At 51.4% G+C, this 25,272-nt stretch overlaps 13 protein-coding genes and 1 non-coding gene across 14 annotated transcripts; 4 read left to right on the top strand and 10 right to left on the bottom strand.

Moving 5' to 3' along the window:
- Nucleotides 1-54: 54 nt before the first annotated feature.
- EDD37DRAFT_652748 (uncharacterized protein) lies at nt 55-4,001 on the top strand (the record flags this gene model as incomplete). The annotated part of the gene is made up of 2 exons (XM_062818479.1): nt 55-228; nt 276-4,001. 2 exons carry the CDS (start codon nt 55-57, stop codon nt 3,999-4,001), a joined length of 3,900 nt encoding a protein of 1,299 aa, XP_062667269.1.
- A 174-nt stretch (nt 4,002-4,175) lies between these two features.
- On the bottom strand, nt 4,176-4,687 carry EDD37DRAFT_652747 (uncharacterized protein; the record flags this gene model as incomplete). Its single annotated transcript, XM_062818478.1, has 3 exons — nt 4,176-4,363; nt 4,440-4,551; nt 4,628-4,687. The coding sequence occupies 3 exons, from the start codon at nt 4,685-4,687 to the stop codon at nt 4,176-4,178; spliced, it is 360 nt and encodes a 119-aa protein (XP_062667268.1).
- A 315-nt stretch (nt 4,688-5,002) lies between these two features.
- On the bottom strand, nt 5,003-6,679 carry EDD37DRAFT_113628 (uncharacterized protein). The gene has a single exon (XM_062809247.1). It carries the CDS (start codon nt 6,395-6,397, stop codon nt 5,159-5,161), a length of 1,239 nt encoding a protein of 412 aa, XP_062667267.1. The 5' UTR covers nt 6,398-6,679; the 3' UTR covers nt 5,003-5,158.
- EDD37DRAFT_113627 (Alpha/Beta hydrolase protein) lies at nt 6,680-8,031 on the bottom strand. The gene has a single exon (XM_062809246.1). The coding sequence runs from the start codon at nt 7,839-7,841 to the stop codon at nt 6,963-6,965; it is 879 nt and encodes a 292-aa protein (XP_062667266.1). The 5' UTR covers nt 7,842-8,031; the 3' UTR covers nt 6,680-6,962.
- Nucleotides 8,032-8,224: 193 nt separating this feature from the next.
- On the bottom strand, nt 8,225-9,410 carry EDD37DRAFT_611896 (nucleotide-diphospho-sugar transferase; the record flags this gene model as incomplete). The annotated part of the gene is made up of 2 exons (XM_062815319.1): nt 8,225-8,903; nt 8,950-9,410. 2 exons carry the CDS (start codon nt 9,408-9,410, stop codon nt 8,225-8,227), a joined length of 1,140 nt encoding a protein of 379 aa, XP_062667265.1.
- A 1,156-nt stretch (nt 9,411-10,566) lies between these two features.
- On the bottom strand, nt 10,567-12,120 carry EDD37DRAFT_113571 (uncharacterized protein). The gene is made up of 2 exons (XM_062809244.1): nt 11,546-12,120; nt 10,567-11,495 (listed from the first exon to the last, which is right to left on the bottom strand). The coding sequence occupies exons 1-2, from the start codon at nt 11,903-11,905 to the stop codon at nt 10,677-10,679; spliced, it is 1,179 nt and encodes a 392-aa protein (XP_062667264.1). The 5' UTR covers nt 11,906-12,120; the 3' UTR covers nt 10,567-10,676.
- A 1,871-nt stretch (nt 12,121-13,991) lies between these two features.
- EDD37DRAFT_113548 (uncharacterized protein) lies at nt 13,992-15,813 on the top strand. The gene has a single exon (XM_062809242.1). The coding sequence runs from the start codon at nt 14,218-14,220 to the stop codon at nt 15,652-15,654; it is 1,437 nt and encodes a 478-aa protein (XP_062667263.1). The 5' UTR covers nt 13,992-14,217; the 3' UTR covers nt 15,655-15,813.
- On the bottom strand, nt 15,814-16,757 carry EDD37DRAFT_113561 (4-carboxymuconolactone decarboxylase). Its single transcript, XM_062809243.1, has 2 exons — nt 16,635-16,757; nt 15,814-16,578 (listed from the first exon to the last, which is right to left on the bottom strand). Exon 2 carries the CDS (start codon nt 16,448-16,450, stop codon nt 15,974-15,976), a length of 477 nt encoding a protein of 158 aa, XP_062667262.1. The 5' UTR covers nt 16,451-16,578; nt 16,635-16,757; the 3' UTR covers nt 15,814-15,973.
- A 12-nt stretch (nt 16,758-16,769) lies between these two features.
- Nucleotides 16,770-18,225, bottom strand: EDD37DRAFT_581471 (3-hydroxyisobutyrate dehydrogenase). The gene is made up of 2 exons (XM_062814421.1): nt 17,784-18,225; nt 16,770-17,732 (listed from the first exon to the last, which is right to left on the bottom strand). The coding sequence occupies exons 1-2, from the start codon at nt 17,988-17,990 to the stop codon at nt 16,950-16,952; spliced, it is 990 nt and encodes a 329-aa protein (XP_062667261.1). The 5' UTR covers nt 17,991-18,225; the 3' UTR covers nt 16,770-16,949.
- A 379-nt stretch (nt 18,226-18,604) lies between these two features.
- EDD37DRAFT_637948 (uncharacterized protein) lies at nt 18,605-19,934 on the bottom strand. Its single transcript, XM_062817067.1, has one exon. The coding sequence runs from the start codon at nt 19,774-19,776 to the stop codon at nt 18,778-18,780; it is 999 nt and encodes a 332-aa protein (XP_062667260.1). The 5' UTR covers nt 19,777-19,934; the 3' UTR covers nt 18,605-18,777.
- A 169-nt stretch (nt 19,935-20,103) lies between these two features.
- EDD37DRAFT_t22 lies at nt 20,104-20,229 on the top strand. Its single transcript has one exon. It is a non-coding gene; the product is annotated as a tRNA-Pro (tRNA).
- A 200-nt stretch (nt 20,230-20,429) lies between these two features.
- EDD37DRAFT_637945 (non-specific serine/threonine protein kinase) lies at nt 20,430-22,955 on the bottom strand. The gene has a single exon (XM_062817066.1). It carries the CDS (start codon nt 22,612-22,614, stop codon nt 20,605-20,607), a length of 2,010 nt encoding a protein of 669 aa, XP_062667259.1. The 5' UTR covers nt 22,615-22,955; the 3' UTR covers nt 20,430-20,604.
- On the top strand, nt 22,735-23,230 carry EDD37DRAFT_113505 (uncharacterized protein). Its single transcript, XM_062809241.1, has one exon. The coding sequence runs from the start codon at nt 22,855-22,857 to the stop codon at nt 23,179-23,181; it is 327 nt and encodes a 108-aa protein (XP_062667258.1). The 5' UTR covers nt 22,735-22,854; the 3' UTR covers nt 23,182-23,230.
- Nucleotides 22,956-25,235, bottom strand: EDD37DRAFT_637943 (uncharacterized protein). Its single transcript, XM_062817065.1, has 2 exons — nt 24,424-25,235; nt 22,956-24,375 (listed from the first exon to the last, which is right to left on the bottom strand). The coding sequence occupies exons 1-2, from the start codon at nt 24,950-24,952 to the stop codon at nt 23,279-23,281; spliced, it is 1,626 nt and encodes a 541-aa protein (XP_062667257.1). The 5' UTR covers nt 24,953-25,235; the 3' UTR covers nt 22,956-23,278.
- Nucleotides 25,236-25,272: the final 37 nt, after the last annotated feature.

Genomic DNA, 25,272 nt, shown 5'->3' with positions numbered 1-25,272 from the left:
CTGTTGATCCTCTATCATGCTAACATCCTCTCCACTCATGCGATCAACTCGCCAATGGAATACCACGAGCCGTGGTTGGCCGACTTCATTGTCTCTGGCCTAACAGAATACATACGGAAGCTGCGCACTGGCCAGCCTCTGGTTCAATACAGATCAAAGAGTAACGGCGGCGAGACCATTCAATTATGGCGAGGAGCACACTTTGAAGGGACGGTCCGAGTGGTTCAGGTACTACCACCTCAGTCACCAATCTCTCTTGCCTAACTCAGTCGCAGATCATTCAGGAACACCCTCTCAAAGGAGTGTTGTCCGATGGCAGACACCATATCGAGACGGTTTTCGGAAAGTCTGTCGAAGCTCAGCTGAAAGCATCAGGAGTGCAGATATCGGAGCTCACTAGTCCCTTTTTCGCTCTACGAGTCACCAAACCTACCATTATCGTCGACGGCGCGTACGGAAAACCGAAACTACGATTGCTCACCGTCGACTGCCAGGAAGAAAGGACTGTGAAGGTCCAAGGGACGATGCCTTTGGCTGAGGGCTCGTTGGCAGGTGAAGACAGAGTGATCAAAGAGAAGGTGCTGGAGCTTTTGCAACTGAATCCTGGGGAGCGGCGGGTAGCATCCATGCCATCTGACAGCCCACAATCGGTCAAATCGCAAGTTGCTTATGATAACGATAATCCTTCGGACTCCGAGGACGATGTTTATCAGGAGCGATTTCAGACGCAGATCCCCCAATCTTCTAGCTACCATCCCGCACCGAAACCGGCTCTGGCGAATGCTAGAATTGCAGCTACTGAGACATATGACAACAGCGAGCTACTTGCACAATTGCAGCGGCGCGGCCAATGGAAGAAACCGTCTGAGACTGCGGCAATCAGGAAGTCACCTTCGAAACCAGCACAGAGTAGCCACGAAAATTCCGAGCCTTACTCGCAGGCAGCGAACATTGATATTGCGCCCACTGTGCCTGGCTCCTTCAGTCCCTCCATGAATGAGCAAAATGCTGCCGAAGTCTCCTCAGCCCAGCCACTCAGGCATGATGAACAGATGGACGAACGCGAAAGCGGAGCCAACGGCCCGTCAGCCGTAAATGATGGAGATGAGTCAACAGAGGCGATACCCACGTCAAAGCCTGGTGTGTTGCAACCTAGCCTGTCAGCAATCGCGCCTGAGCTTCCTACTGGCCTAGTCTGCCACTTCGCACGATGGCGGCGGGAAGCACGGTCAGGAAAGTATGTGCCGCGGTACGTCCAAAAGATCCCCGAGGACCAGAAAACGCTCCTGGAGTCAGACGATAGCTGGCAGCCACCGCTTGTGGGACATGCTTCAAGACCAGGTCAGGTTCCATTGCCTTTACTAGAGCGATTGTGTCAAGCAGCCGACCAGAAGGCTCTGAGCCTGGAGGAGGCACAAGACGTCCCAGAACGACGGACTACTGAGCATGAGGCACAGCCGGTTGCCTCATGGAAAGAGTTAAGCCCTTCGCCTGGTAATGCTGAAAGCGATTCAGAGATCTCGCAGGCGTCATGGTCAGCAAGCCCCCCAACTCAGGAAAGGCGTGTTCGAAAGTTACCAGCAGACAGTCCGCCATTGGCTCCAAGACAGGCAAAAAGACCTCTATCCTCGCAAGAAAACGCTTTCGACCGGCGAGAAGATACCACGCAGCAGCAGTCCGCTTTATCCAATTCTCTTGACACCTCTCCCCTCGATACTGCTGCACAAAAGGACTCGCATGAAGGTCGTTGTCGCGAGCTCGTCAGTCCAGTCGAAGGAACTCATGAGACTTCAATCACGCAAAGTAGCAAGGAAGCACCGAAACTATCTGCTGACACACTGAAGTCCTCCGGTGAGTTGACATTCAATGAGGAGAAGGGCGCAAAGCCTAGCCAGCCGAGCTCACAAACACTCGAAGAGCACATGAATGCAGTCGCGAACCGCGTCCAGGTTGAAAGGACTCCTCACGTTCCCAAAGGCAACTGGTATCATGCAAGCTCTGATCTTATGGGAATCATTGATGATGCTGATTTACCACTAAGTTGCATACCTGCGACTCACTACGAAAACACCAACATGCATATTGATCAGTCACGCGCAGCAAAAACGTTGCACCCATCGTTGAGCAGGGAGAAGGAGCAGAAGAGAACACGAATCACGGATCGGATGCCTGCGAATGGCGCTGAAGCTGCAAACCAACCATTGGATACACAGACCGCCCAACTACACGGCGCCCGTCCCGCTGTAGCGTCTACGGCACCCGTAGGGACAGATACAGTCGGCATTGGAGGCCCGGAAGAAGAATCCCACGAAGCTACACAGGCGGTCAGTGAGACACGATTACCGGCACGCTCGCATGGATCACAGAACGCCCTCCTTGTCCCAATCCAATATGGGTTTGTGCCGGACGATTACGCCGCACCCGAGGGACAGTCCCCAGGAGAGGCGTCACCACCAAGATCATATCATCCACAACCTGCCCTCCCTCTATCGTCCAAACCTGATCTTGGAGCAGTCGAAGAAGCTGCGACAGATCGACAGGCACGAGCTGAGACGGGCCCTGTGGTTGAAGAAATCGTGGCATCTTTTGAGTTTGGAGATGCACGTGGGCGCAGTCCCATCCTTGCTGGAAAACGCAGACATCCCGAAGATGCATTCGGCCCAAGAAAGCGACCGAGAAGAGCCCAGCCCCTAGTGTCGGAAAGGAGTTTTGACCCAGCCTATGCATCTGTGTACAAAAGCATCGAGGAAAGGCGGAGGGCGCAACTTTCACGAATAGCAAAACCAAAGTCTTTGAGCGGACAGTCTGCCTCATCCTCAGTCAAAGGCTTTGACAATGCAGGTGACGCGTTACGAGAGTCGTCGTCTCCGCCCATGCACCTTCGAACTCCCGTCACTGCAGATATCTCCCCACGGGAATCGACGCCGATCACGCGAGTCACCGTCTACGCCGGCATCGACGGCCACAATAGCAAAGTGCGTCCAAGCGATTCAATATCTCAAACATTGGCGCCACTTCACATTGACCTGCCACCTGTTTTTGCACAATTTAAAGCTGCTTACGCGGATTACAATGGAGATCTGGACGATTTCGGAAAGTCGTATCGATTGTTGGGCAACCTCCTGAGACGGGGTCAAGCACCTCACCAATTTCTCTTTGACGACGCTATATGCCATCACTTTAATTCATATCGACGATACCTTGCCGAGGAAGGAGCGAATGATCCGGACCGGCCTATGGCATTCCACGAATACTATGCCCGACGAGTTCCAACCCCGACTCATCTGAAAAGCATTGTGACTCTCAAGATGTTTCAAGGGATCTCAAGTCGCCCTCACTCAGTGGCCTCAAGGCGAAGCAGTGGACGCGCAGGCAATAATTCTATCGCGGATATCCCGTCGCTTTTGAGCAGGCAAGAGATGTCCGTCGAGGAAAGGTCTGTTGCGAACCACGAGGCGAACCACGAGAAGGCAGACGACGAGAAGAACCTGTCTCAGTCGGATCAAGCAGTTGAACAATGGCGTCGTGAAGTCTCTTGCCCCGCATCGCCGGAGCTAGGGACGCGTGATGTTGACCGCAGTCGCTCTGACATCTCGATGATCGACTGCGAGGTGCCCGATCAAAACATGTCAAAGTTTGCCCCTGGGCCGTCAGACCCCGAGCCATCGAAGAAGAGGAGAAATGTTTCTGTCCAGGCCTCATCGGCAGCCATGACCCCGCCAATGGCCAAGCCCTCCAAGGCGCCCCAGTTCAAGAAGCCTTCAAGAACGTCAACGGGCGGAAGACATGTGCTCAGTAGCTCGTCCGCTCGGAGCGCAGTAGCTCAATCTCCCGCGGTGAAGAAGTTTACGAAATGGTGGGTGGATCCTGATACTCCGTTCAATCGATATGCAAATCACTATGCATCTCTGCCTCAGGAAAAGCTGACTCGCAACAAGGTGCAACAAACTGAAGGGGCTATAATTCCGGGAGGGATTGACATATCTTCTTGGAGGACATAGCTGGCCAGGATCTTTCACCTTTATCGACAAGAAGCTCGAATGAACAGTTTATAGTCGTTCTGCCAATCGTTGTGATGAAACTACTTCTTCTGCAACCGATGTCCTGTCTGCTGGCTTTTCGTGAATCTTCCAATGAAAACACGCCGTCCAGCTAGCATCAAGATATAAATGAGCCTATTGCGCCAGACACAATGCCTGCAATGCGCCGACCACTCCCGTCAGCGCCCCGGTTGATCTGTCTCCGTTCTTGAGATACCAAGCACTGCTAGCCCAGTACAGCGCCAAGGTCATTGCCAATATAGTACGGTCAATCGATGTCCATGTTGACGGGTCCCTCTGGGACAATTGATAAGTATACAAGCCTAGGAAGGGCGGTCAGTATGTTCTTCGCCGATGGTAATGCCCCTGCAAGGATGTACGACGTCGACATGTACGTACCGATGATTGTGAAGAAGGCGCCGCCCTGATACCAGCCTACGCGGGAGTAGGCGAAGAACAGTTTCGGTAATGATTTCCATTCTGGCTTAGAGAAGAGGTCGATGCCGAAGAACTGTTTGTGACATTGTATTGTTAGCTCGTTTGGATCCTGGCTGTTTGTGAGGTGATGCTGGATGGTAGGGACGTACAGTATGACCAATCCCTACGCCAATGTGCGCAATGCTTGTGGCTAGAGCGAGGCGGGACATCGTGGTCGAGCGCTCAAGAACTTCCTGGACTAGATATGTGGAATGTAGTATATTTGTTCGCACCGAGGCAATTAGCAGTTGGCAACCCTTGTGTTCATAGCAATATCTTGACTTGCTGTGCAATGCCGAGGTATGAGGTATTTCTATGTTCATGTTCATTGAAATAAGAAAACATGGAGGAAGGAATATTTCTCCGCAATTTGAAGCTTTCGCATGACACCGATGGATATGATACTGTTCAACGAGCAAATATCCTCCTCGACAAGATGGCACTAATTTGAGTCTCGAACCTCACCATGTGCAGTTGGATGTAGTGCCTCGATTACCTGGTAGCATTCTGGCGGTCTTCGTACACAAGGCTATACGTTCGTTCTATAACACAGGGGTGGCCACCAGCTCCATCGCCGACGGACCATCCATTTGCTGTGAGGCACCCACTGCCATCAACCCGCTCTTTCGAATCCTTCCACTCTATCCCGCACGGTTTGCTCTTCTCCTTCCCACATGTTGCCTCACTGGCAAGGAGGTGGTGTTGCCACGGCCAGAGAGCGCCCTTGTCTCGTTCCGATCAGTACTACCTCTGATGTTCTGAAATCGCACAACTCCTCGGTTGACTAGTTCTTCAAACCGAGCTAAATCGCCGTAATTAGAAGCGATCGTGTGCAAGGAGCTCTTTCTGAGTCGCAGGGGGGTATCAGGCCATTTGGTATCGTAGAAGAGTTTTTGGTAATCGTGTTCCCACCCGGGGCGGTTGTATCGTTTTCTGCGGCAAGCTGTTCCCAGCGCAGAAAAGAAGAGGTACTCAATACCTGGCCGCTCTTTGACCTCTTTCCGAAATTTGAGCTCTCTGCCGTGAAGGTCCCCGGATCTGAAAGCGCTGCTGTCGGTTTTTAGGACAACGTTGTCCAGCAGAGAGACAACCTTGAAGCGTCTCTGATCGTCGGCGGTGAAATCTGGCACAATCTGGATCACTGCCGTTTCGAGTGCTCTCTTGGCTTCTTTATGGACTAATAGGCCGTTGTCGGCGTTGAAAAGTGTTTGCCAGCCATCCTCTGCAGCACGTCCGAACAAGTAGGCACAGTTAGAGGCTCCCATTTCACATGGCACGAAATCAACGGCCCTCATGGCTTTGGAGTAAAACTCCATTCCTAGAACGGGACAGAGGTGTGTTGGGTCAGCCTCCGAGCCCTCGGCAAATGCAAGTGGGGAACGCTTTCTCAGGGCTTGACGAAAGTACTGCAGATCGTTTTCAGAGGCGTTTATCTTCGGTAACTCCTTGAGAAGATTCGAAAGTGTCTGAGCATAAGCCTCCGAGAGCACCTGGTGGCTTGCCGACAGCGTCATCTCCACTAGTCGTGGTAACTGCACTCTCAGCACGAGTTCGTCGGGGTTGATTGACTCGAGGGCAGTGTTGTTCTCTTTCACCTCTTGGCCGGTTATTCCATGCTCGTCCAGTATCTTGCGGGCTAATTCCAATTCGTGTCTGATAGACGTACACAGTTTCAGTCTTCTTTCGCAGTGACGTCTGATGATTCGTCGCTGATCGTCCTCATTCTCAAAATCGTTCATTTCGTGTCCCTCAAAAATGGCTTTCAGGCGTCTAGCTTCTGTTGCATTATGTTGACGCAATTTGGAGAGTTCCCCACTCAACATGCATGCGCGGTGTGAGGCACCGACCGAGAATATATCATGCGTCATATTGGAAGTCATGCTGAAACGACAAGGACAGTGGTGCGGTGGCACTCGGTGGGTTTGCAGGACGACACCGTGTGTAACGGCGTGCTGCTTTAGGCAGTTTGACGACCTGTTTTTTTCCAGACGGTCTGACAGTGGAGGGCACCTCGTTTTGAGACGATGTTCCAGACGATGATGCGCTCAGTGAAGCAGTGATGCTAAAGACGGTGCGTCTGTCGAAGAGATCCATAGACTTCGTGCTCCTATCGTTGTTGTTTTTGACTGAAAGTGATCACTCCTGCTCTTATTCTTCGGCAGACAGCGTACTTATAGGAGGTTGCTCCGGAAGATGCCGTGGAGAGGTCCTCAGTGAGTTTTGGGAAGTGGAAAATGTCAGAAGGTCGTAGGTGCAGTGGTTCCGTTGCGAATCCCAAGAAAAGTTCATGCTCTGTGACTCAGAATTCCGGACCTTGGTTAGGTTCCAGTGAAATGTCTTGCTGATTACGCTTGTGCGTGTGCCAGAAGCATGAGTCTTCCAGAGATACCAGGTACTGCCATAGCTTCCGCACAGTATCCTGCTGGTCCTCGTTGGCCCTCATCTTTACGATGCCAACTTCTCTTCCGCGATCTTGAACTCCTCTAAGCACACCTGATTAAACTCGTCCGGAAACTCCCAATTACACGCGTGTCCTCCAGTGACGGTGCGCCAGCGACTCCCCGGGATAAGGCTATGCAACTCCCTCGACAAGATGTTCGGTATCAAGATATCACCTTCGCCAGCAATGACATTGACGTGCATTCCCACTTCCGCCAACTTGCCAACTTGATGCCTCGTATCGAATTCAGTGATGACGTTCAACTGCGCCAGATAAGCGTCGAGGCCCATATCTTTGTCCACGGCCGCCATCTCGGCCTCGATTGCCTTCAGTTCGTCCTGTTTCGCCGAGTCGGCGAACCACGCCGGCGTAAAACAGTAGAGGAGGACATCGCGCATCACGTCGGCGATAGACATTCGACGTGCCATGTCGCCCCATAGACAGAACATACGGGAGCAGAATGGGCCCGGTGCGGCGTAAGTGCAGGTTGGATTTAGGCTGAGGATTTCTGAGGGTGATGATAGGCCGTATCTCAGGGCATATTGCTGGGCGATCATGCCGCCCATGCTTATACCCAAGATGTGGTACGGCGTTGGCACTTTGAGCGCGAGCACCAAGCTGCGGAGGTCTGAAGCCATGTCGTCGGCGGTCCAAAGTTCATTGGGGCTGCTAGGTCGTGACGACAGGCCGATCCCGCGGTTATCGTAGGTCAACACCGTGTAGCCTGCTTCTGTAAACGTGGAAATTTGTGTAACCCATGTTGTCTGTGGGTCGGCCAGGCCGTTGATGAGGATGATCCAGGGTTTGGAATGCCCCAAGGATGATGATGGGTTGTGGACCGTGTAGTTGATCTGAAGAGCCGGCGAGATCTTGTGATAGGACATGTCGATGTTGACTGACGTTTGCGATGGTTCTTGGGTGCAATGGTCACGTTATGTGCTCATCTCGCTCCAGGAGAAAGGTCTGCTTCAAAGTCATGCTGGAAGAGTGTCCTTCACAGATATACCCACAGTTCGCGGAGTAGTGCGATAGCGATCAAGGTAGTGCTTACCGGCTGACTAATCGAGCGGCTGTCGTCTCCCCAGCCTCGTGCCTATATCGATGGAATCATGAGCCTTCAACGATACTGAGTCCGTCAAATTTTAACATTATACTGTATCACATAGCAGTCTGGTTATACAGTCCCGTAACGTAGAATGCTCTGGCAGACCGGCTTCTGGCCAACAAACGCTTGCAAGGTACGCTCAAAATATCCCGAAATCGTCAGTCACGATCCTTCTCCCTCCTTCGTCCCTTCTGGAATGCTAATTGCATTCAGATTGCCCTCGTCATGCCCTTCACCTGTCCAAGTGTGACTCCAATATGTAATGGCATAGCTGGGCCAGTGGTCGGTGGCCAGAAGCAATTTGCATCTCTCTGCACTAAAAGTATCTTTGGTGGCCCAGCAGATCTCACGGACCGCTTCGCCGTCGCGCTCCCAAGAGTATGGGAAGATGTAATTGAATGGAAGCACCTCGATGGAGTGATCGAGGCCTTTACGTGGCGTAAACTGTGTAGCTGTTGGATTACTGGCAACATGACTGTCCAGCTTCTCTCCCTTGTATTTCTCGGTCGTGAAGTACTCCTTCAGCGTCTTGTACAACCGAGCTGGGCCGGTGAGATCCTCTGGTCCATTCCTCGATCCAGACATCATGGAATCCTGGACTGACTGTGATACAAGCAGGAAGAAAGGGTGACCTGGAGTGGACGCCATCCATGCGTTCGGGATCGAATTGGAGAATCCTGGGTCCGTGCCCATTCTTCCGAAGAAAGCCTTGCGGCCACTTGTGTGCAGACTACCACTCGAATGCGGTCTTGGATTAAGGTGTGGTACAGTTGAGACGTTATATGTGTCGAATAACTGATCGACAGGGCGGAGGCATTCGACATCCAAGTCGGCGTAGACACTGACCTTTGTTAGTTTCAGGTGAGGTGGGGGCTGGAGTATCTCACCCCCCGAACATGTACATGTACAAATTCCGCACCAGATCTGCTCGATATATCGTTCCGGGAAGATCTTGATATGTCTTCAACAGCCATGGAAAATGTCTTCTGACGAGCTCTTCATTATCTTCGTCTGTCCATAGCACCCACTCCCAGTCTGAATGTTGGTTTCGGCAAGTCGCGCTCCACCCCTCGAATTTCGCGGGTAAGTCTGTCGAAGACCAGCTCTGGTGGAACAGTTTTGGAATAGTTTGCAGGCTCTCCGTGATAGGTCTCTTCATCAACTCGTTCGGACTCAGATATCTGGCCGTGACTTTAGATGATCGCCGGAATGTGTTTGAGGTATAGGTCTGGGAAAGGATGCCGATGGTCGCAATTGCCGCGAAAACGAGGAAAATGGTCCATCGCGAAAACATCCGTAAGCTGTAGAATGGCTGGGGAGGGTAGACGTGGCGAGATGCGAAGTTCATGTCGTCGATAAGAACAAAAGACTTTGCGCAGGCCTGGAGCAGGGAGAGCTAGCTGTAGCATCAACCGAGGAGCCTGCGTACACGCTGCCTCAGAGGTGAATGGACGGGGTCGACCTGAAGCCCAGGAAGAGGGCACTGCTACTTCTGATAACATGTTGTTACACTGAGGTGTTTACTTTACCTGGTTTGGAATGCGATTTCCCTCATTCCCTCCCCTTGCTGGATTAATCCCTTGCGGTCGACGACAAGGATCAGGGGCAAGGCCCCGACTCTCGTTTCCACGGATAAGTAGGCGAGCGAGTGAAAAGGTGGGCTCGATTCTCATCTCAAATCTTCTGGTGTTATCTTGTACCCTGTAGATTCGCAATATTTGTGGATGATCGGATCTGAGTTGAATGATGGTGAAACAGACAATATTGAGCCAATCGTGGTTGAGCTCGCATGCATGTTACCACTTACCGTCGCCAGCTGGCTCCATGCAGGATGTGACCAACAACGACCCATTGACGACCCTCTGGGCCTCTTTTTGGTACACTTGGAGCCGTTGGACCTTGGACGTAAGATTGCAGTGCAACATATGGGATGATCCCAAGACTCGGGCGCAGATTGTACCTGCATTAGGCGCGGTTGATCACTGATAACAAATCCTTATTTAACAGCTTAAGCATGTGATAATGAGGTCTTTGTGTAAGTTCCATCTCCAGAAAATGGCCCTGTCTGACGGAGGAAGTCCGTCAAGATATCGCTTATCGGAGTCCCTTCTGGGTATCGGTAAAGGGTAGTGAGGTTCACCAGGGGCTAAGCCCCCAGCTTCAGACATTCAAATAAGCTTCACTGCAGAGAAGAGCAAGATGTGCCCTTCTGTCAGACAAAATGCCACATTTCCTCGCAAATGGCTCGGCGCCATTGAGGGAAAAAGCCACCCACGACATGACTCAATTTCATCACAATAGGGGCATCACGGGGGACTTCTCTTTCACAACAGCGAGCCTGTTTCTAGAAAGAATGGCACCGTTTGACCGGAAGTACATCAACGCTATAAAATAGTGATCCAGCAGGTTCGCGATAGAGGGTGCCTTAACTCTTAAGCCAGGAGCCGTATGTGGTAGAGGGGACGACTTTCACCCCAAGCAAAGGTGAACGCTATGTCGTTGTGTACAAAGGACTTCGGAATGACAACAAGGAACATTGAATCTCAGGAGAACAGCGGTCTGACAATGCCTTTTTCCCCACAAACCGGCTTGCCAGATAGATTACACATTTCGATCATCCTCCTCCGTCCAGAACTTCTACGTGGCCACTGGCAGATCCAATATCACTGATATCCAGTCGAGGCAGTGTAGGATACTGACTGTCGAAAACCGTCCTCCCTTCCAACAAGTTTGCGATGTTCAATCGTGTCGAGTACACCAAATATTGCGAATGAGCAGACCGGACAGTCCTTGTCGATTCATCCCCGTATCCAATGTCACTCCATTTACTACTGTTTCCCGTCGGTCGAGAAACACCGATGAGCTGCGGGAAGACAGAGACACAACTGAAGTTGTACCTCTTGTCCTTGCATAGCTCTGCATATCCCCAGTCGATTGCGTTGTTGAATGGCACCATGCTCATATGATAGAGGATCTTCCGGGCTCCTTGCTGCGAAACCGCATAGCCAGCTGTACACACTGCACCACCAGAGTTGAACACAATCCTCGTTGTGTTGTCACCATCTGGACCCTCCCAATAAGACATGTCCGGGCTGACAACGTTACAACGATACTGAGGTGGCTCCACGGTTGGATCATCTGGAATCACAAAGAATCGATGCTTGTCTTCAGCGAGAACCCACGTTCCGCAATGTCCTAACCAAAGTATGTCCCAGTTGTCACCATAAGGCGATTTTGGGACGTCGTTTTCGGCTGTCTGTGAGATGTACCTTGAACCCCGCGCAAACTGAACCAGCTGTTGCTTGAACGAGACGTCCCAGTCAGCATCGTCCTCAAAGATCAGAGCAGTCGCCACTTTCTCGTTCACCATCTTCTGCAGAACGTTGAGATGCGCACGCCAGCAACCGACCACGGGCGCGGATTGGTCCATGGTCTGAGGAACTGGGTCAGCTCGCACTCGAATAGAGTTTGAACCGGACTTACATGAGGAAGAGCCCTGCCTGGCACTTCACGTCCATCCACGCCGTCGATTTGGCTATATGTAATGCCCGATAGCGCAGCCTGCATTGCAAAAGCGTCCCTCTTGTCTGTCCGGGATGGCAAGGAGATCATGTACACCTCTTGGAAACCCAAGGTCTCATTCTGCACTTGATAAATCGACTGGTCATGCGTGTAAGCGTCGCGTTGAATGGTGTTCGAGATGGATTTGACCGGAGGTTCCAAAAGGTCGACGAGCTCCTTGTCCCGGGAATAGGGCGAGCGACATAACAGATTTAGGACCACACATATCAGAACGATGCTCGTGACAGCAATGATGACCCGTATTGGCAGCTTGGGCAGCATTGTCTGCAATGTTCACCGAAGGACATGTGGGCATGCAAGATCCTGTCATAATGCACTGGGAAAACGAATCGCCATTTTTAATTCAGAGAGTTCACGATGGGATATGGTCAGCCATGAGAAAGCCGACTGAACGTAGGACAACAGGACAGTGGCGGATGCGAACGATTGGGTTTGCTACCCAGATCATTCAAAACCCTGCCAAATGAATCAGACGGTTTGTTGTATGGCTCCAGCTGCTCCTTGGGTTGTCCCTTGACGAACTGTATCACCTATCAAGACCTGACCGTTGTACAGTGGGCGGCTGGCGGCATTTCTGGGACTGTGGGAAGCTCTTCTGGAATGGAACACATCAAGGGGTCACTCTGGAGAATTCTTCAGTTCAGATGACAATTCTAATTTGACGGAATCAGCCCGGTGCCGGCAAAATGTGATGTACAAGGGTCTTCCAGCCCTTACCGACGTCGAGCTCAAAGCCCGCGTCGTTAAGCATATGGCGGATATCGGTGCGTTTGAGCTCCGCCGCCCGGACGGTCTGTCGATAGTAGAACAACACTTCAATCATGGCCGCATGTCCGACGACCTTCTTATGGAAATTGTCCGTCTTGACTTGAGATGCTTCAGCCGTGGCTTACGCCTTGAAAAGCGAACGGTAGACGCGTAGCAATTTCATATCGGCGGTAGCTAAACGCGCCTTCTCCGCTACCCTCGGGTCACCTTTATCAGGATAATTGAACTATTTAATAAGGCGAGTAAGGTGGTTAAATACCACCGGGCCCTATATCTTCGCGAAGATATACTCTACGACGGACTTCGCCTCTACCTACGTTAACTTAAGGTTCTTAGTCGTCTTGTACTTAGAAATATCCTTATCATCGTTGACCAGCTTCCGGTATTTTGGTTTTGACAAGTCAATCTTGACAAGACGTGCAATGAAGGCCGTTCGCAGGTCCTTCATCTCTTCGACGCTGTACTCAGGCGAAAGTCCCAACTTGATGGACGTGAGTTTCATGGTTTGGACACGCTGCTTGTCAGCGCCGTTCGCTTCGTCTTTGTCGTTGTTGGGGTGGCACCGGCGAGGCTTCTCTGGAGAAGATACATATTTGGCAGCATGCCCAACGAGCCATTTTCCAGAAAAAGTGGCACAGTCTGACTACTGTAACTGGTCAGGTTCAAGTAGATACCATTCTTGTTGTCATCCCGGAGTCCTTCACACACAACGATACAGCGTTGGGCTTTGGGAGGTGGGAGGCCACCGGCTCTACCGTGCAGTGCTTCTGTCATGCTGTCGAGGCATCCACTGCTGTGAACCAGCTTGACTTCGAACTTGTGTCTTCGATATACACCCTGTTAGAGGGTGCCTTTTTTTCTGAAAACAGACTCGAGGTTTCCTACTCCCTGGTAGTCGTAATTTTCCCGGTGTGGAGGAATAATTCTGCTTTGGTGTTGCCCACCTCTTTTTTGAGCTTACTCGTCATTGCTTCCAGCTCGAGAAGTCAAGGCCTGGCAGACTATCAGGTGAGCTCGCAATATTTTCGAAGCTCAACACCCTCGCAAATGAGTGTTACGTGAAGTTTGGGCTTCCAGTGGGCTTCCTCAGGGGCCGAGGCTCTGGACTTTCGGGTGCCAAGGAAATCTAGGCCACCCCCGGTCTTTACGCTTACCCCTTTTTCGTCCTTTCGTTCCTTTTTGTGTTTGACCTCTTCTCCTTTTGTTTCAGCTCGTCTCCATCTTCTTCGAAACTTTTGCTGCCAAAGCGTCGAATATGGACATCAGTCGTGGCCGATGGGGCTGTCTATTGAGCGGCTCTCAATATCAATGGTTGAAGACAGCAGAGCCGCGTCTCTCTTCAGCCCAGGTTAACGCCAGCCACATGGCAGAAGACCGTTGACTGGTTTTGGCCCCAGTAACACTGTTGCAGAAGGATTCTTCGCGTCAGCTCTTTATTCGAAGCCCTGAGCAAGGCGTCCATTTGTTGATCAACAGAACTGGGGACATGCCTATGTCTTACGGTATTACCCCTGCTCCTCGATGTCCTCGTTTAACTAGGTTCTCATACTCCGCGTCTCGGCTTCTTGCTTGCAAAAGATTTTCCATTTTATCTGCTTGCTTGCACCTTCTCTATACTGTTGTACTCTCGTTTCCTTCTTTGCACAGCCGCTGACCCGGTGTCTTTCGCTCTTGAGCTGTTGACCGCTGTCACATTGTCTCTGCCTAACGAGCTGATTACTTGCACGTGCTGACCCGAGCACATATATCCATCCAGCGGGTACAAGAGTCAGCGTACAGAATATATCCTTTCAAAGTTATTCACAATGGAACAAGAAAAGAACCTCCGACTAAAGGTCACCGACATTCCCTCCTCGAATTCCTCAAATCCAGATACTATGCCATCACCAGGCCGGGACAGGTTCAAACCACTGGCACTACGAGCCAATACACACAATTCCATGGATTTCGAGCACCTGTTCGTTGGTCCTCGAGACATGAAACACCATTCAAAGGTGCCTTTCTTCCTCCGAGTCCATGGCAGTGTAGTTCCCAAGATGATCCTTCCACTCCTCTTTGTTGCAGCTTGGGCCACGGCTATCACCTGCATCAGCAAATTCGTCCACGATCTGGGTATCAATTCCGTTCTCTTGACGATCACCGGTTTCGTGGTCTCGTTGGCCTTGTCATTCCGTTCCACCACTGCATACGAAAGATACAGCGAAGGACGAAAGTACTGGGCGCAGTTGATGTTGACCTCACGAAGTCTTGCTCGACTGATTTGGATTCATACTGGAGAGCGTCACGATGTTAGTGAAGAGCAAGGCAAAGCCGATCTACTGGGCAAGTTGACGGCCTTGAACTTGGTCAATGCATTCGCCGTGGCCCTCAAACACTATCTTCGATTCGAACCTTCCGTGGAATACCCCGACCTCGAACCCCTCATCGGAAACCTTCACACTCTCGCTGGCGAAGCAGATCAGAGCGCTTTGGAGCCGAAGAAGCAGACGCCGTGGCATGAAGCAGGCGAATATCTGGGCGTCTCGTTCGCAGAGTCGAACCCGCGTAAGCTCATTAAGCGCTCCAAAGACAATCTGGGTAATCTTCCTCTCGAAATCCTCAACTATCTTGCCGCATATATGGACGAAATCATGAAGAACGGCCAGTTGACTGTGCCTGTCCACCAAACACATGTCATGGCCAATGTCACCTCTCTTGCCGAAGTACTTACCGGTACGGAACGCGTACTGAGCACGCCGGTGCCTGTCGCCTACTCGATTTCAATCTCCCAGATCACCTGGGTATACATCTTGACGCTTCCGTTCCAGCTGTACAAGTCATTGGGATGGGTGACGATCTTTGGCACCGTACTTGCCGCATACGTTATTCTGGGGTTGGCACAGATTGGCTACGAGATTGAAAACCCATTTGGGCACGATGTCAATGACCTGCCACTTGACGCCTACTGCCGCGAACTCGCTGCTGACATTGACGTGTTGACAAGCATGCCGGCCCCGACCGCCAAGAACTTCATCGCTACGGCGGAGAACAAAGTGCTATTTCCCTTGAGCATGAGCAACTACGCAACCTGGAACCAACGGTCGGTTGCCGAGATCAGGACAGCTCTGCGGAGGAAGGCCACCACCAAGGCCCTGTCGGTTGAACAAGAGCGTGTATTTGCCCAGAGTGAGAGTACCAATGAGGCCATGGCCGTGCCGCATAACATTGACCACACGGACCGCCCTGAAGGTGACCATTGTTGAAGGCTTCAGAATGGATTGGCATGTTAGCGACTGCAAATGTGCGAATTGTGTGAATTGATCTTTGCGTGCATATTTGTCCGGTTACTAGCGAAATGAGAAAAAGCGACAAAGGTTATACCATCACAGCATGGAAAAAATTGGTCCCACGACAACATCCCATCTACAGCATTGAGCATGAACATTGGCGAGATTTGCAGCATTTGCAGCAAAACATCGCAGCATTGCCTGAACACCAGACTAAAAGGCAAGCGGTATAACACCAAAATAAGACCCAATAAATTTTTTACATTTATCTGATATCACATTTCTCAGAGTCGATCTAAGCATCCTTGCTCTTACCTCCCAACTCTCTCTCCTTCTCCCCAGCCTCAGCCATCTCGTTGAGCACACGTTCGGCAATCTTCATGGCATCCACACCGGCGGGCACACCACAGTAAGTCGTGCAATGGAGAATAGCCTCACGAATCTCCGTCTCGCTCAAGCCATTGTTACGCGCGCCACGGACGTGCACCGCCAACTCCGGAGCGCGGTTCAACGCCATCAGCATGCCGATGTTTAGGAGGGAGCGTTCACGGCGTTCCAACCCGGGCCGCGTCCAGGCGTAGCCCCAGCACCATTCTGTGACGAGTTCTTGGCCGGGTCTCGAGAATTCGGTGGAGCCGTTGGCCAGCGCCCGGTCGACGTATGTGTTGCCTACGACGGAGCGGCGGACGGCGAGACCGGCTTCGAAGAGTTGTTCGTGGAAGGGGCGGAGTTCGGGGTCGACGGAGGAGGTCACCTTCTTTTGTGCGGACATTTTGGCTGTATGGGACTCGAGAGACTGGTTTAGGGTGTTGTACTTGATGTTGTTCGAGGAATGGGATCTAGTACGAGAACAGCTTTGTCTTGTTCTTGTAGACTGTGGTCTTGTTGTCTCTTCTTGTGCTGTATCGTTGTCAGTTGGAGAACCTCGGCGGACCTTGAGCGAAAGAGGCACGCACTTTGAGTGTATCTTGAACCTTTGAATGAAGGTTGAATTTAATACTGTATGGAACTAGAATTCTACTTCAATGACTCCCTGCCGAAGACACTCAAAAGTATTTATTTATTTGTAGATCTGCTGCTTCTACCCCTCCCACCCATCATCGCTGTACCAGAAAAATGACGCTCCGCATTTCGGAGAGAGATTGACCGGCAACTTTCCACCTTCTCCAAAATCTTCCAGATTTACCCCAACTCTCATCGGGCCTTCTCGCGAGTCGCTAGGGTGCATCATATGGTACATCTATCTAGTAGTACTGTAGAAGGCTACCGCATCAATTCAATTTACTGGCTGTAGCCTCGTCCGCGTCCTTCTGCCAATCCTCATTTCCACCCAGATATCTGAACACCACTCTCGAATCCAGGTCGTAGCATTTCGGATCATTCATTGCCCCCTTGTACGTCGCAAGACCCGCCTCACCCAGGACGTTCTTCGCACCAACTCTCTTCGCCATGTCCATGGCTAACGAGTAATCCTTGTGCATCAATTGCACTTTGAAGCCGTTGGTGTAGCCTTTGGATGACGGCGCCTCAGGCCACACGCCTGGTACAGGACAGAACCGGTCACTAATGGTGTTCTGGGCCGTGCCGGCATTGTAGACTTTGGCCAATACTCGAGGATCTAGCCCCGACCGCATCCCCATGTCCATGGCTTCGGAGACGGCGATGGCGATGGTCCCGGATAAGTAGTTGTTGGACAGCTTGGCCGCGAGACCTTTTGAAGGCCCACCGCAAGGGATCACATCCTTGCCCATCAGCTTCAAGAGGTCGGTGATGTTGGAGAGGTTAGGATCTTTGCCGTCACAGCCAAGGAAGAATGCTATCGTTCCTTTCTGAGCGCCGACCACGCCTCCACTGACTGGTGCATCGTAAAAGGACGCCGTGGGGAATTTCTCATTGATGTAGTCTTTGACAGCAAGACTGCTAGCTGTGTCGATGGTTGAGCAATCAATTAGTAGCTTGCCCGCGACATCACTCGACAAGATCGTGGTGGATCCTCCCTCGATATAAACCGATCGGACATGCTTGCCCTCGGGAAGCATAGTCAGGATGATTTCCTGTCGAGTGTGTCAGCAGTGTGCGACGGCTTCTGTGGAACGAAGACATACTGATTTGTCTGCCACCTCCTTTGCCGACGAACACTTGACCACTCTTTTGGGATGGTCTTTGTGGACTTGATCGACACTTGCCTGATTGATATCAAAGACGTAGACCTGAATGTGCTCGGGGAGCTTGGCAGCAAGATGGCCAGCCATTGGCAGGCCCATTGCTCCCAGGCCTACGAAGCCAAGTCCTGAAATCTTGGATAGATCCATGATGTTGCTGTGCTGGTTCAACAGTTGGATGGCGATATGATTTATGTGACGAGCACTGTATGTTGAGATGGCGTGTAGATGGATTGCGGAGAAATTCTATCAATTGGAACAAAAGATACCACACAGAGTCGTCTTACACCAAAAAAGGGACGGAGAGAATGTTGCAAGGCTAGGCTCAAGACCGGAATGCATCTCTTCGGACAGTGATCGTGGAATATGCGAAGCCCATGAAGACCCGAAGAGGCAATTGTGGAAATTGGGGTAAATTCGAGATGGAAGACCCCCGTAAGTTGGAGAACCGCGGCACAATAGCCGGTCGTGGTGGTAGTGGCAGTGGTGGAGGAACACGGACGATGATGCAGTAACCGGCTCGTTATGGAATTACGTTTTTCCTTTGGTGCTTCAACCACATACGAGTATTCCCTGAGCGGTTTCTCAAAATTGCCATTGCACGGGTCATCTGGTTGTTCGGCATCAGACCTGAGTGGGGACCACTCTGGCAAGGGAAGACCAGGCCGTGAACGGGTCGGCGAGTACCAATCGGAGGAGTAGATGGCCGCTGACCATGAAGAACCACTTCTGGAGTTCAAGGAAAGAGAATACTAATGTTCATGAGTGTCTTCACGAGGTAAGTAAGGTCGGCATGGCATGAAGCTGCTTATGAAAGCTGTTCTCTTCCCGCCGAAATTGCGATCTATTCAGGCCTTGTCACATCCCCAGCGTTGTGTCTATATCCCATCTATAAAATCATACACCTTCAGCCTGTTTCCGGGTCCTGTCAACATCCCTATATCATTGTAGCAGCCTCCCCCCCTGGCACATCAACTCGTTGGATCTTTCCATCATCCACTGTTTTGATCCATTTCAAGAACAACCCAACGTCCTTCGCGATCGCACCCGGCAAACTCATCTTCTGCATCCACATGGGCAAATTCCCCTTAGCATCACTCGCCGTCGCCATGACCCACTCAACCTCCCCTTCAGAGTGGTCCCTTCTCACAACCTCAACAGCAGCATAGACCCCCATACACACCTGTTTCCGCGACTGCGCGTCTTTTCCTTCCTTGACGTTCTTTCCCGAACTATAGAACCCATGAACCCCCAAGTCCACAGGCACCGTAACCGCGACGAATGAATCCTCATCCACACTCGCCGTCGCTACAAGAACGCTGAAACACCGCGGACTCAGTGGCGGGGGGATAGCATGACACATCTCGTAGATGCCCAATGTACACGTCTTATACCGTCCTACCCCACCTCTTTGTTCTAAGTCTTGCACGGCCGAATTCCAGTCAAGCACACAGTGCGCATCGTACAGTGTCGGAGTAAAGTCCGCTTCATGCTTACTATGCTCGTCGCGCAGACCGTACACGAACTCGGCGAACCGTGCGTGGCCTGGGCTAGAGGGGTCTTTACTCGATATGTCCTTGTGCACGCTGCGGCGGGCGAACCAGTGCTCTGCACCTGCGCCCAAGTTCTTGGGAGTACTGCGCGCGACTTTGCCCCCACCAGACTCTGACCAGGCAACTTGTGCCAGAGACGAGGCGGGTACGCTGTGTGTATGGATCTCGACGCGTGCGGCGGACGGCGCGGATGTCTTGGTGGACTGGGACTTGAAGGACTGCGTGAAGTTCGAGGGGGACAAGAAGGCTGTGCCGTCGTCGAGAAGGGAGATCAGAAACGTGGCTAGATCGCCGTGCGCAGAGGGTAGGTCGGGATGCGAAGGAAGGTCGCTGACTTGTAAGGGCGCGAGACGGACGAGGTTGCTCAGCTGTGGTTGCGCCATTAGGATTCAGTCACACTTGACCAGCGCACCGTAGAATCTGAACGAGTTCAGTATAACAAGGCAAGAGACGTGTTCCCAACGCCCGCCAATGAGGCGCTTCACATGATGACTTTGTGTGGATGTTTCTGCGACTATGTACGTTTCATCCGGACAGGGCATTTACCGGATGAGTCGATAAGTCATCTCCTTAGATGCCAGAGAGACCTTATAGGTCAGATGGACGCCGGAGGCCCGCCCGAGCCGGGGCATTGACTCGCAGAAAAGTTTTCATGTATATTATCATTACCCCTCCAGAAATCATGTCAAAACGTCCTCCAGACTTGGGCAGGTTTTGTAGTGTAGTGGTGATCACTCGTGAGTTGGCCTACTTTTCTAGACCTTTCATCATCTAACGATATCAGCGGATTTTGAACATGAATTCCGGCGACCCCGGTTCGAACCCGGGCAAGACCTTTGGTTATACCCCAACCTTAAATGTGTTGATTTCGAATTTTTTTTTCTTCTCATATTGAAACGTCCCCACGACTCAAATCGCTGAAGGTAATGAGATTAGTGCGACGCGAAGTTTAGAACAAGCGTGAGTCGTCATGTAAGCAGCACGCACGTGAACTGGACGATTCTTTTTCTCTCGTCTGAGGGGTCATGATTGAACATCGCAGCTCTCACAAGCATCATTGAGTCACGCAAGGCCGAGCAAATCAACGTCGCTATTCTCGCCTGCGAATACTTGAAGCCCTTTGTTCATAATACATACTCCAATGCTGTAAAGCTCGATCCCGGACCTCATCTAGACATAAAACAACCGACCCTCGTTAATTACATGCAACCTCATGACTTCCTAGGACTCATCTCCGGCTCTTCTGCCGCCTCAACCCGTACAAGTATTTCTTCCAGAAAGCCCTCTAAGAATTCAGTAACTCCTCCACCCATACCGACAGGACACTCTTCATCGTACTCCTGGATCTCCTGGAAGATCTGCACAGCTTTGCCAGCTAACCGTCTGACTTTCTCGTGAGTCTGCATTCTCTGCTGCTGCATCTCTGCGGCAACAGAAGAGCCTTGTTTGGTGGCTCGACCAAGCTCTTTCAGAGCGAAATTGCGCCGATGCATGGCAGCCTCAAGTGCTGGAATAATCACAGAATTCAGGGCAGTGAGTTCCTCTTCCTGTCTAGGGTCCTGCGAGCTTGTTGTGCTGGGTGTTACAGGCGTCGAAGACGATGGTTGATTGGTCTTATCTGTTAGAGGTGGCAGTCGTTGTTGATTCGTCATTGATGCGGTAGTCTGTGCTTGTGGGATAGATGCAAAGGAAAAGGCCGGAAGAGGGTGTTGACCTGAAGGACTCGAAGATGCTGTTGATGATGCTTTCTGAAGAGGCTCCCCTCTTCCTGGCTTTCCTCTGAAAGGAGGAATGTCTGGTATGACCATCTGGGGTTTCTGACCGGGCGGTGTTGGGACATGTCGCGATTGTGTTTTTGGGCTGTCTGCATTGTCTAGCTTCAAAAAGCCCATATCCTTCGCTAATTGAGCTTGAAACGCCTTGTTGTATTCCCCAGACCCAGGACTGTCTTTGGGCTCTCGAGATGAGGAGAGCTTGGAGATCAATGGAGCTGCCGGTGTTTTTGGGATAGCTGAGTTCAATGTGGTTGGAGCCTGAGCGGCAGCAGAAGAAACTGAAACCTCATTCGATGCTGAAGATGTTGCCTTCTTTGGTGAGGGTGGTAGTGGAACTTTGGCCGGGGTAGGAAATACCGATTTAACGGGTGACTTCTGTGGAGAAGAAGGTGCCTTGACGGTCTCATCCCAGTCCACCTTGCTCTTTGCTGCCGCCGGCTCTGCAGACGCCCTCGCGTTGGTATCCGAGTCGTTCATAGGTCGTAGCCCACCTGCACGACCTCCCACAGGTCTCACAGTACCGAAATCCCAGAGGTCTTCATTCTCGTTCTCACGTTGATGCATAGGTCTGTCATCTTCCTCCTCGTCGTCCGAAGACCGACTTCCGTGGCTAGCCATGTATCTCTCGTTCCTCTCGATCAGCTCAGTCAGATATGTAGTCTTTTTCGCCTTTCGTATGAAAGGGTGCTTCAACAGCTCTTTTGCGGAGGGGCGTTCTCGAGGATCTCGTCGTAGACAAAGCTCGACAAAGTCCTTGAAAGTGCGAGTGAAGTTCCCCTGCAGGGTAGGTGGTGGGTTCTTTGGAATTAGAAAGAGTACTTTCATGGGATGTATGTCAGCATAGGGAGGTTCTCCTTGCGCGAGTTCGATAGCTGTGATTCCCAGTGACCATATGTCTGCCTTATGATCATAGCCTGACTGTTTAATGACCTCTGGCGCCATCCAGAAAGGTGTGCCGACAAAGGTATTCTTCTTGGTCATGGTCGCCGACAATTGTCCAGATACGCCAAAGTCAGCCAGTTTGACTTGCCCATTCTGACCCAGAAGTACGTTGGCCGCTTTAATGTCGCGATGAAGTTTCTTGTCGCTGTGTAAATAGTCCAGACCCATGAGTAATTCTCGAATTATGATACAGATATAGTCTTCATGAATGAGACCAGGTCTCATGAGGTCTGAACAACTTCCCCCAGAACAGAATTCCATAATGATCCACAAGTCTGAGCCTTTGAGGAACGAGCCATGGTACTTGGTCACATAGGGAGACTGCAGTTCTGACAGTATGGAGATTTCTTGTATGATGTCCTCGACCTCATCTTCAGCATTCTCCACGTCGATGATCTTGATAGCTACTGCTTGTCCAGTTCGCTTGTCAACGCCTTTGTATACTTTGCCAAAGCTGCCTCCGCCAATGCAGTTTTGTTTTGTGTACAATTCTTCCGGATCCATCGTCAGGGCAGATGAAGAACGACAGGACGCTTGAGGCTGTATAATGTTGGGAGATCTGGGGCACTGTCTTGCCCAATGTATTCGCGGAGAGTAACAAGACAGGCGAACGAGGGGTTTGCTCCTTTTCAAAGAGTGTGAGGACAGAAAAGTGGTCGAGTATCGAGGGAAATATGCACTGGTCAGTTCTTTGGAGCGCACTGGGCAAGTGCCACTGCCTGTCTCATCTGCGTGGTTTGGTTCATGAAGGTCGTGATGTCGTTAATTCATGGATGTCCCAGGCGAAAACTTGTTCAATTATGTCTGTTGCTATGCATTGTGAAGTGCAAGGTCGTGAAAGAGGAGAAAGGGCTCGACTTCTGTTTACTCGTTTTACCGCATCTGTCGTCGAGGCCTGTTCGCTGCTCTCATTGGTCCGACGCGTCACTCGACGCGCAGATAAAACAATTTCCACAGCAGAAAAGCTACAGTTCACTTTTAGAAACACACACTCTTAAGAAGAGATCGCGACATGGTGTTGTATTTTCATTACAAGCTGCGGGAGACTGGTTCCCTTTCGGCACAACATAATGTCACCCAGGTGGTATCTCTAGTGTAGCTGGGCTTAGAACGCCTCACAATGACTCTCGTCGGCCCAAGGAAGACGGCATCTCTGCATCAAGCGGCATTACTCCACAAATTCCACCATAACGGTTCCGTTCTTCAAGCCAGCGGCTTCGATGGATTCTTGTCGAGAATCAATAAGGTTCTTGCCCATTGAAACCAGCTCAAAGTCTGCTCCGTCCCTGCCCTCCAAGGGTTCTGCCTTCAGGTATTCATAAATTCGTTGCACTGGGTCACCTTCAGCGAACCGTCGAACAACCCGGCCACCGGGATGTCGAATTTGCACCCGCGTGACGCCTGGTCCAGCTGAAGGCTCGACATGTGGGTGATCCGATGGTATTTGTGAGAATGGGGTCGCTTCTGCAGAGGCTGCACCGCCATTCGCGTCGGCATCAACATCCATAACATCGTCAATCGACGGACCTGCAGCGTGGCGCAAATCTCCAACGCTGCGGGTTAGATCGTCTGGATCTTCGGCTGGTGGCGATTGTTGCTGTTCCTGAGTCTGCGTAGCTAAACTTGCCTGCAACGCCCGCTCAAGCATCTCTTCCTCGCTCAACTGATCGACTGGCTTCTCTTTCTTTGTTTCGGATTTTCTTTTGGCGACTGGGTTGCGTGCGTTGTTCTCCAAACTGTATCTGTCAAGAAATTCGTGGATCTGCATTAAGAATTCCGGCGCAGAAGGTACTTTTCGTGACCAGAGTTTGATTTGTTCGCCTGTTCTTGGGTCGACGATGGCAACATGAGGATAAGCGTCTGGACTGCTATGGTCCTGGAAGTAGTACTGGATGTACTGTGTGGCTCTAGGGTCGTCCTTGTTGTACTGGATGAAAAGAAAATTCTCCTTCAGCGTATCAACGATACCTTCATTCTTCCACAGATCGCGGTTGAGAGCTTGACAGTCGAATATGGATGGATCTTGAATGTCGACCAATATCCACTTCTTGTGCTCTTTTCCCTCGTCTCTTGCATCATCCCACTCACCCTTGAACATTAGCTCCCATGGTGGTTGGAAAAGTCTCGCGAGCCTAGTAGACCTTGAAGACGCTTCGGACGCACCACCAGTTGCTTCGGCCAGGTAGTTGCGGGCGGGATCTTCATTCATCATGTCTCGATCCCAGATACTAGATGGTTCGTGTTGGTTGAATATTCCAGGGCGTGCTGATAGAATGTTAGCCACGGTCTTCAGAGTTTGACATTGGTACTAACGTTGGTTCCTCCGTCTTTGGAAAGCGAGCATCCGCTCTTGAATCGCAGCATCGTGATCATCATCTCCGACCCCCAGCCCGGGCAGAGCGTCAGCGCCTGGCCCTACCAGTGTCTCTGCTTGTCGAGCGATTGGCGCTCGGACAACACCCTCATCCAGACCGCCCTCACCATACATCTCCTCTTGTAACCGTCTGGCCATGGCCTCATCATCTTCGTAACCTGCGGCAGCCATAGGTTGTGAAGGAGCATCGTTCCGAGGTCTTTTATTGAAACCAGTAACCGCAGGGTCATTGTCATCTGAGATATTCTCTTCTGCATCTATATCGATAGGGTTTTCGGCGCCACCCGCAGGATGTGAGGTGGAGGGCGGCGGAGGTTGAGAAGATGAGCCTGTAAGATCTGCGCCACCATTTTCAAAGAATAATTGTACGGCTTGGTTGGGATCGCCGTCGGCGAGTTGAACGTATTGTGTGGCCAATTCAGTAGTGGTCCCGGTGACCATGACCACCGTGGCAATGGCTTCATCCATCTCGAGGTGTTGTGAGACGTATCAGAAGTTGTGGAAAAGTTTGGGTCGAGGCTGACAGATGGACAGAGAGGACTCGGGGATTGACTTGGACTCTGCAGAGAGTCTTCACCAAGTGGGTGACTTCATGCGAGAAGCAAAGAGAATATCATGTTGTTATGTCTTGCGGAATTAGTTGGCAGAGGGTAGAAGGTGTTTGATCTTGAATGGTGAGTAGCAGTATTTGCAGGCAAACACGAAACGTACATACAAGTCCTCGTTCACTTATTCTTGTGACGAGGTGCGGAAGGCGGTCGCGATGATGCAAATGCTTGGGCGGGTGG

Source organism: Exophiala viscosa (genome assembly GCF_022695815.1).
Source record: "Exophiala viscosa unplaced genomic scaffold EDD37scaffold_10, whole genome shotgun sequence".
In the NCBI taxonomy this organism is placed as follows: domain Eukaryota; kingdom Fungi; phylum Ascomycota; class Eurotiomycetes; order Chaetothyriales; family Herpotrichiellaceae; genus Exophiala; species Exophiala viscosa.
This window is presented reverse-complemented; position numbering and strand designations above follow the sequence as displayed.

Bases quoted from the DNA above. Each gene is read 5' to 3' on its own strand.
- EDD37DRAFT_637945 (XM_062817066.1), bottom strand. From the start codon at position 22,614: ATGGATCCGGAAGAATTGTACACAAAACAAAACTGCATTGGCGGAGGC.
- EDD37DRAFT_113571 (XM_062809244.1), bottom strand. From the start codon at position 11,905: ATGCTGCCCAAGCTGCCAATACGGGTCATCATTGCTGTCACGAGCATC. The intron at 11,496-11,545 runs GTAAGTCCGGTT...CCAGTTCCTCAG, and splicing joins CAGGCAGGGCTCTTCCTCAT to ACCATGGACCAATCCGCGCC.
- EDD37DRAFT_637948 (XM_062817067.1), bottom strand. From the start codon at position 19,776: ATGGCGCAACCACAGCTGAGCAACCTCGTCCGTCTCGCGCCCTTACAA.
- EDD37DRAFT_637943 (XM_062817065.1), bottom strand. From the start codon at position 24,952: ATGGATGAAGCCATTGCCACGGTGGTCATGGTCACCGGGACCACTACT. The intron at 24,376-24,423 runs GTTAGTACCAAT...ACATTCTATCAG, and splicing joins CCAAAGACGGAGGAACCAAC to CACGCCCTGGAATATTCAAC.
- EDD37DRAFT_113561 (XM_062809243.1), bottom strand. From the start codon at position 16,450: ATGTCCGCACAAAAGAAGGTGACCTCCTCCGTCGACCCCGAACTCCGC.
- EDD37DRAFT_581471 (XM_062814421.1), bottom strand. From the start codon at position 17,990: ATGGATCTATCCAAGATTTCAGGACTTGGCTTCGTAGGCCTGGGAGCA. The intron at 17,733-17,783 runs GTATGTCTTCGT...CACACTCGACAG, and splicing joins AGGAGGTGGCAGACAAATCA to GAAATCATCCTGACTATGCT.
- EDD37DRAFT_113505 (XM_062809241.1), top strand. From the start codon at position 22,855: ATGAAGGTCGTGATGTCGTTAATTCATGGATGTCCCAGGCGAAAACTT.
- EDD37DRAFT_113627 (XM_062809246.1), bottom strand. From the start codon at position 7,841: ATGTCCTATCACAAGATCTCGCCGGCTCTTCAGATCAACTACACGGTC.
- EDD37DRAFT_113548 (XM_062809242.1), top strand. From the start codon at position 14,218: ATGGAACAAGAAAAGAACCTCCGACTAAAGGTCACCGACATTCCCTCC.
- EDD37DRAFT_113628 (XM_062809247.1), bottom strand. From the start codon at position 6,397: ATGACTTCCAATATGACGCATGATATATTCTCGGTCGGTGCCTCACAC.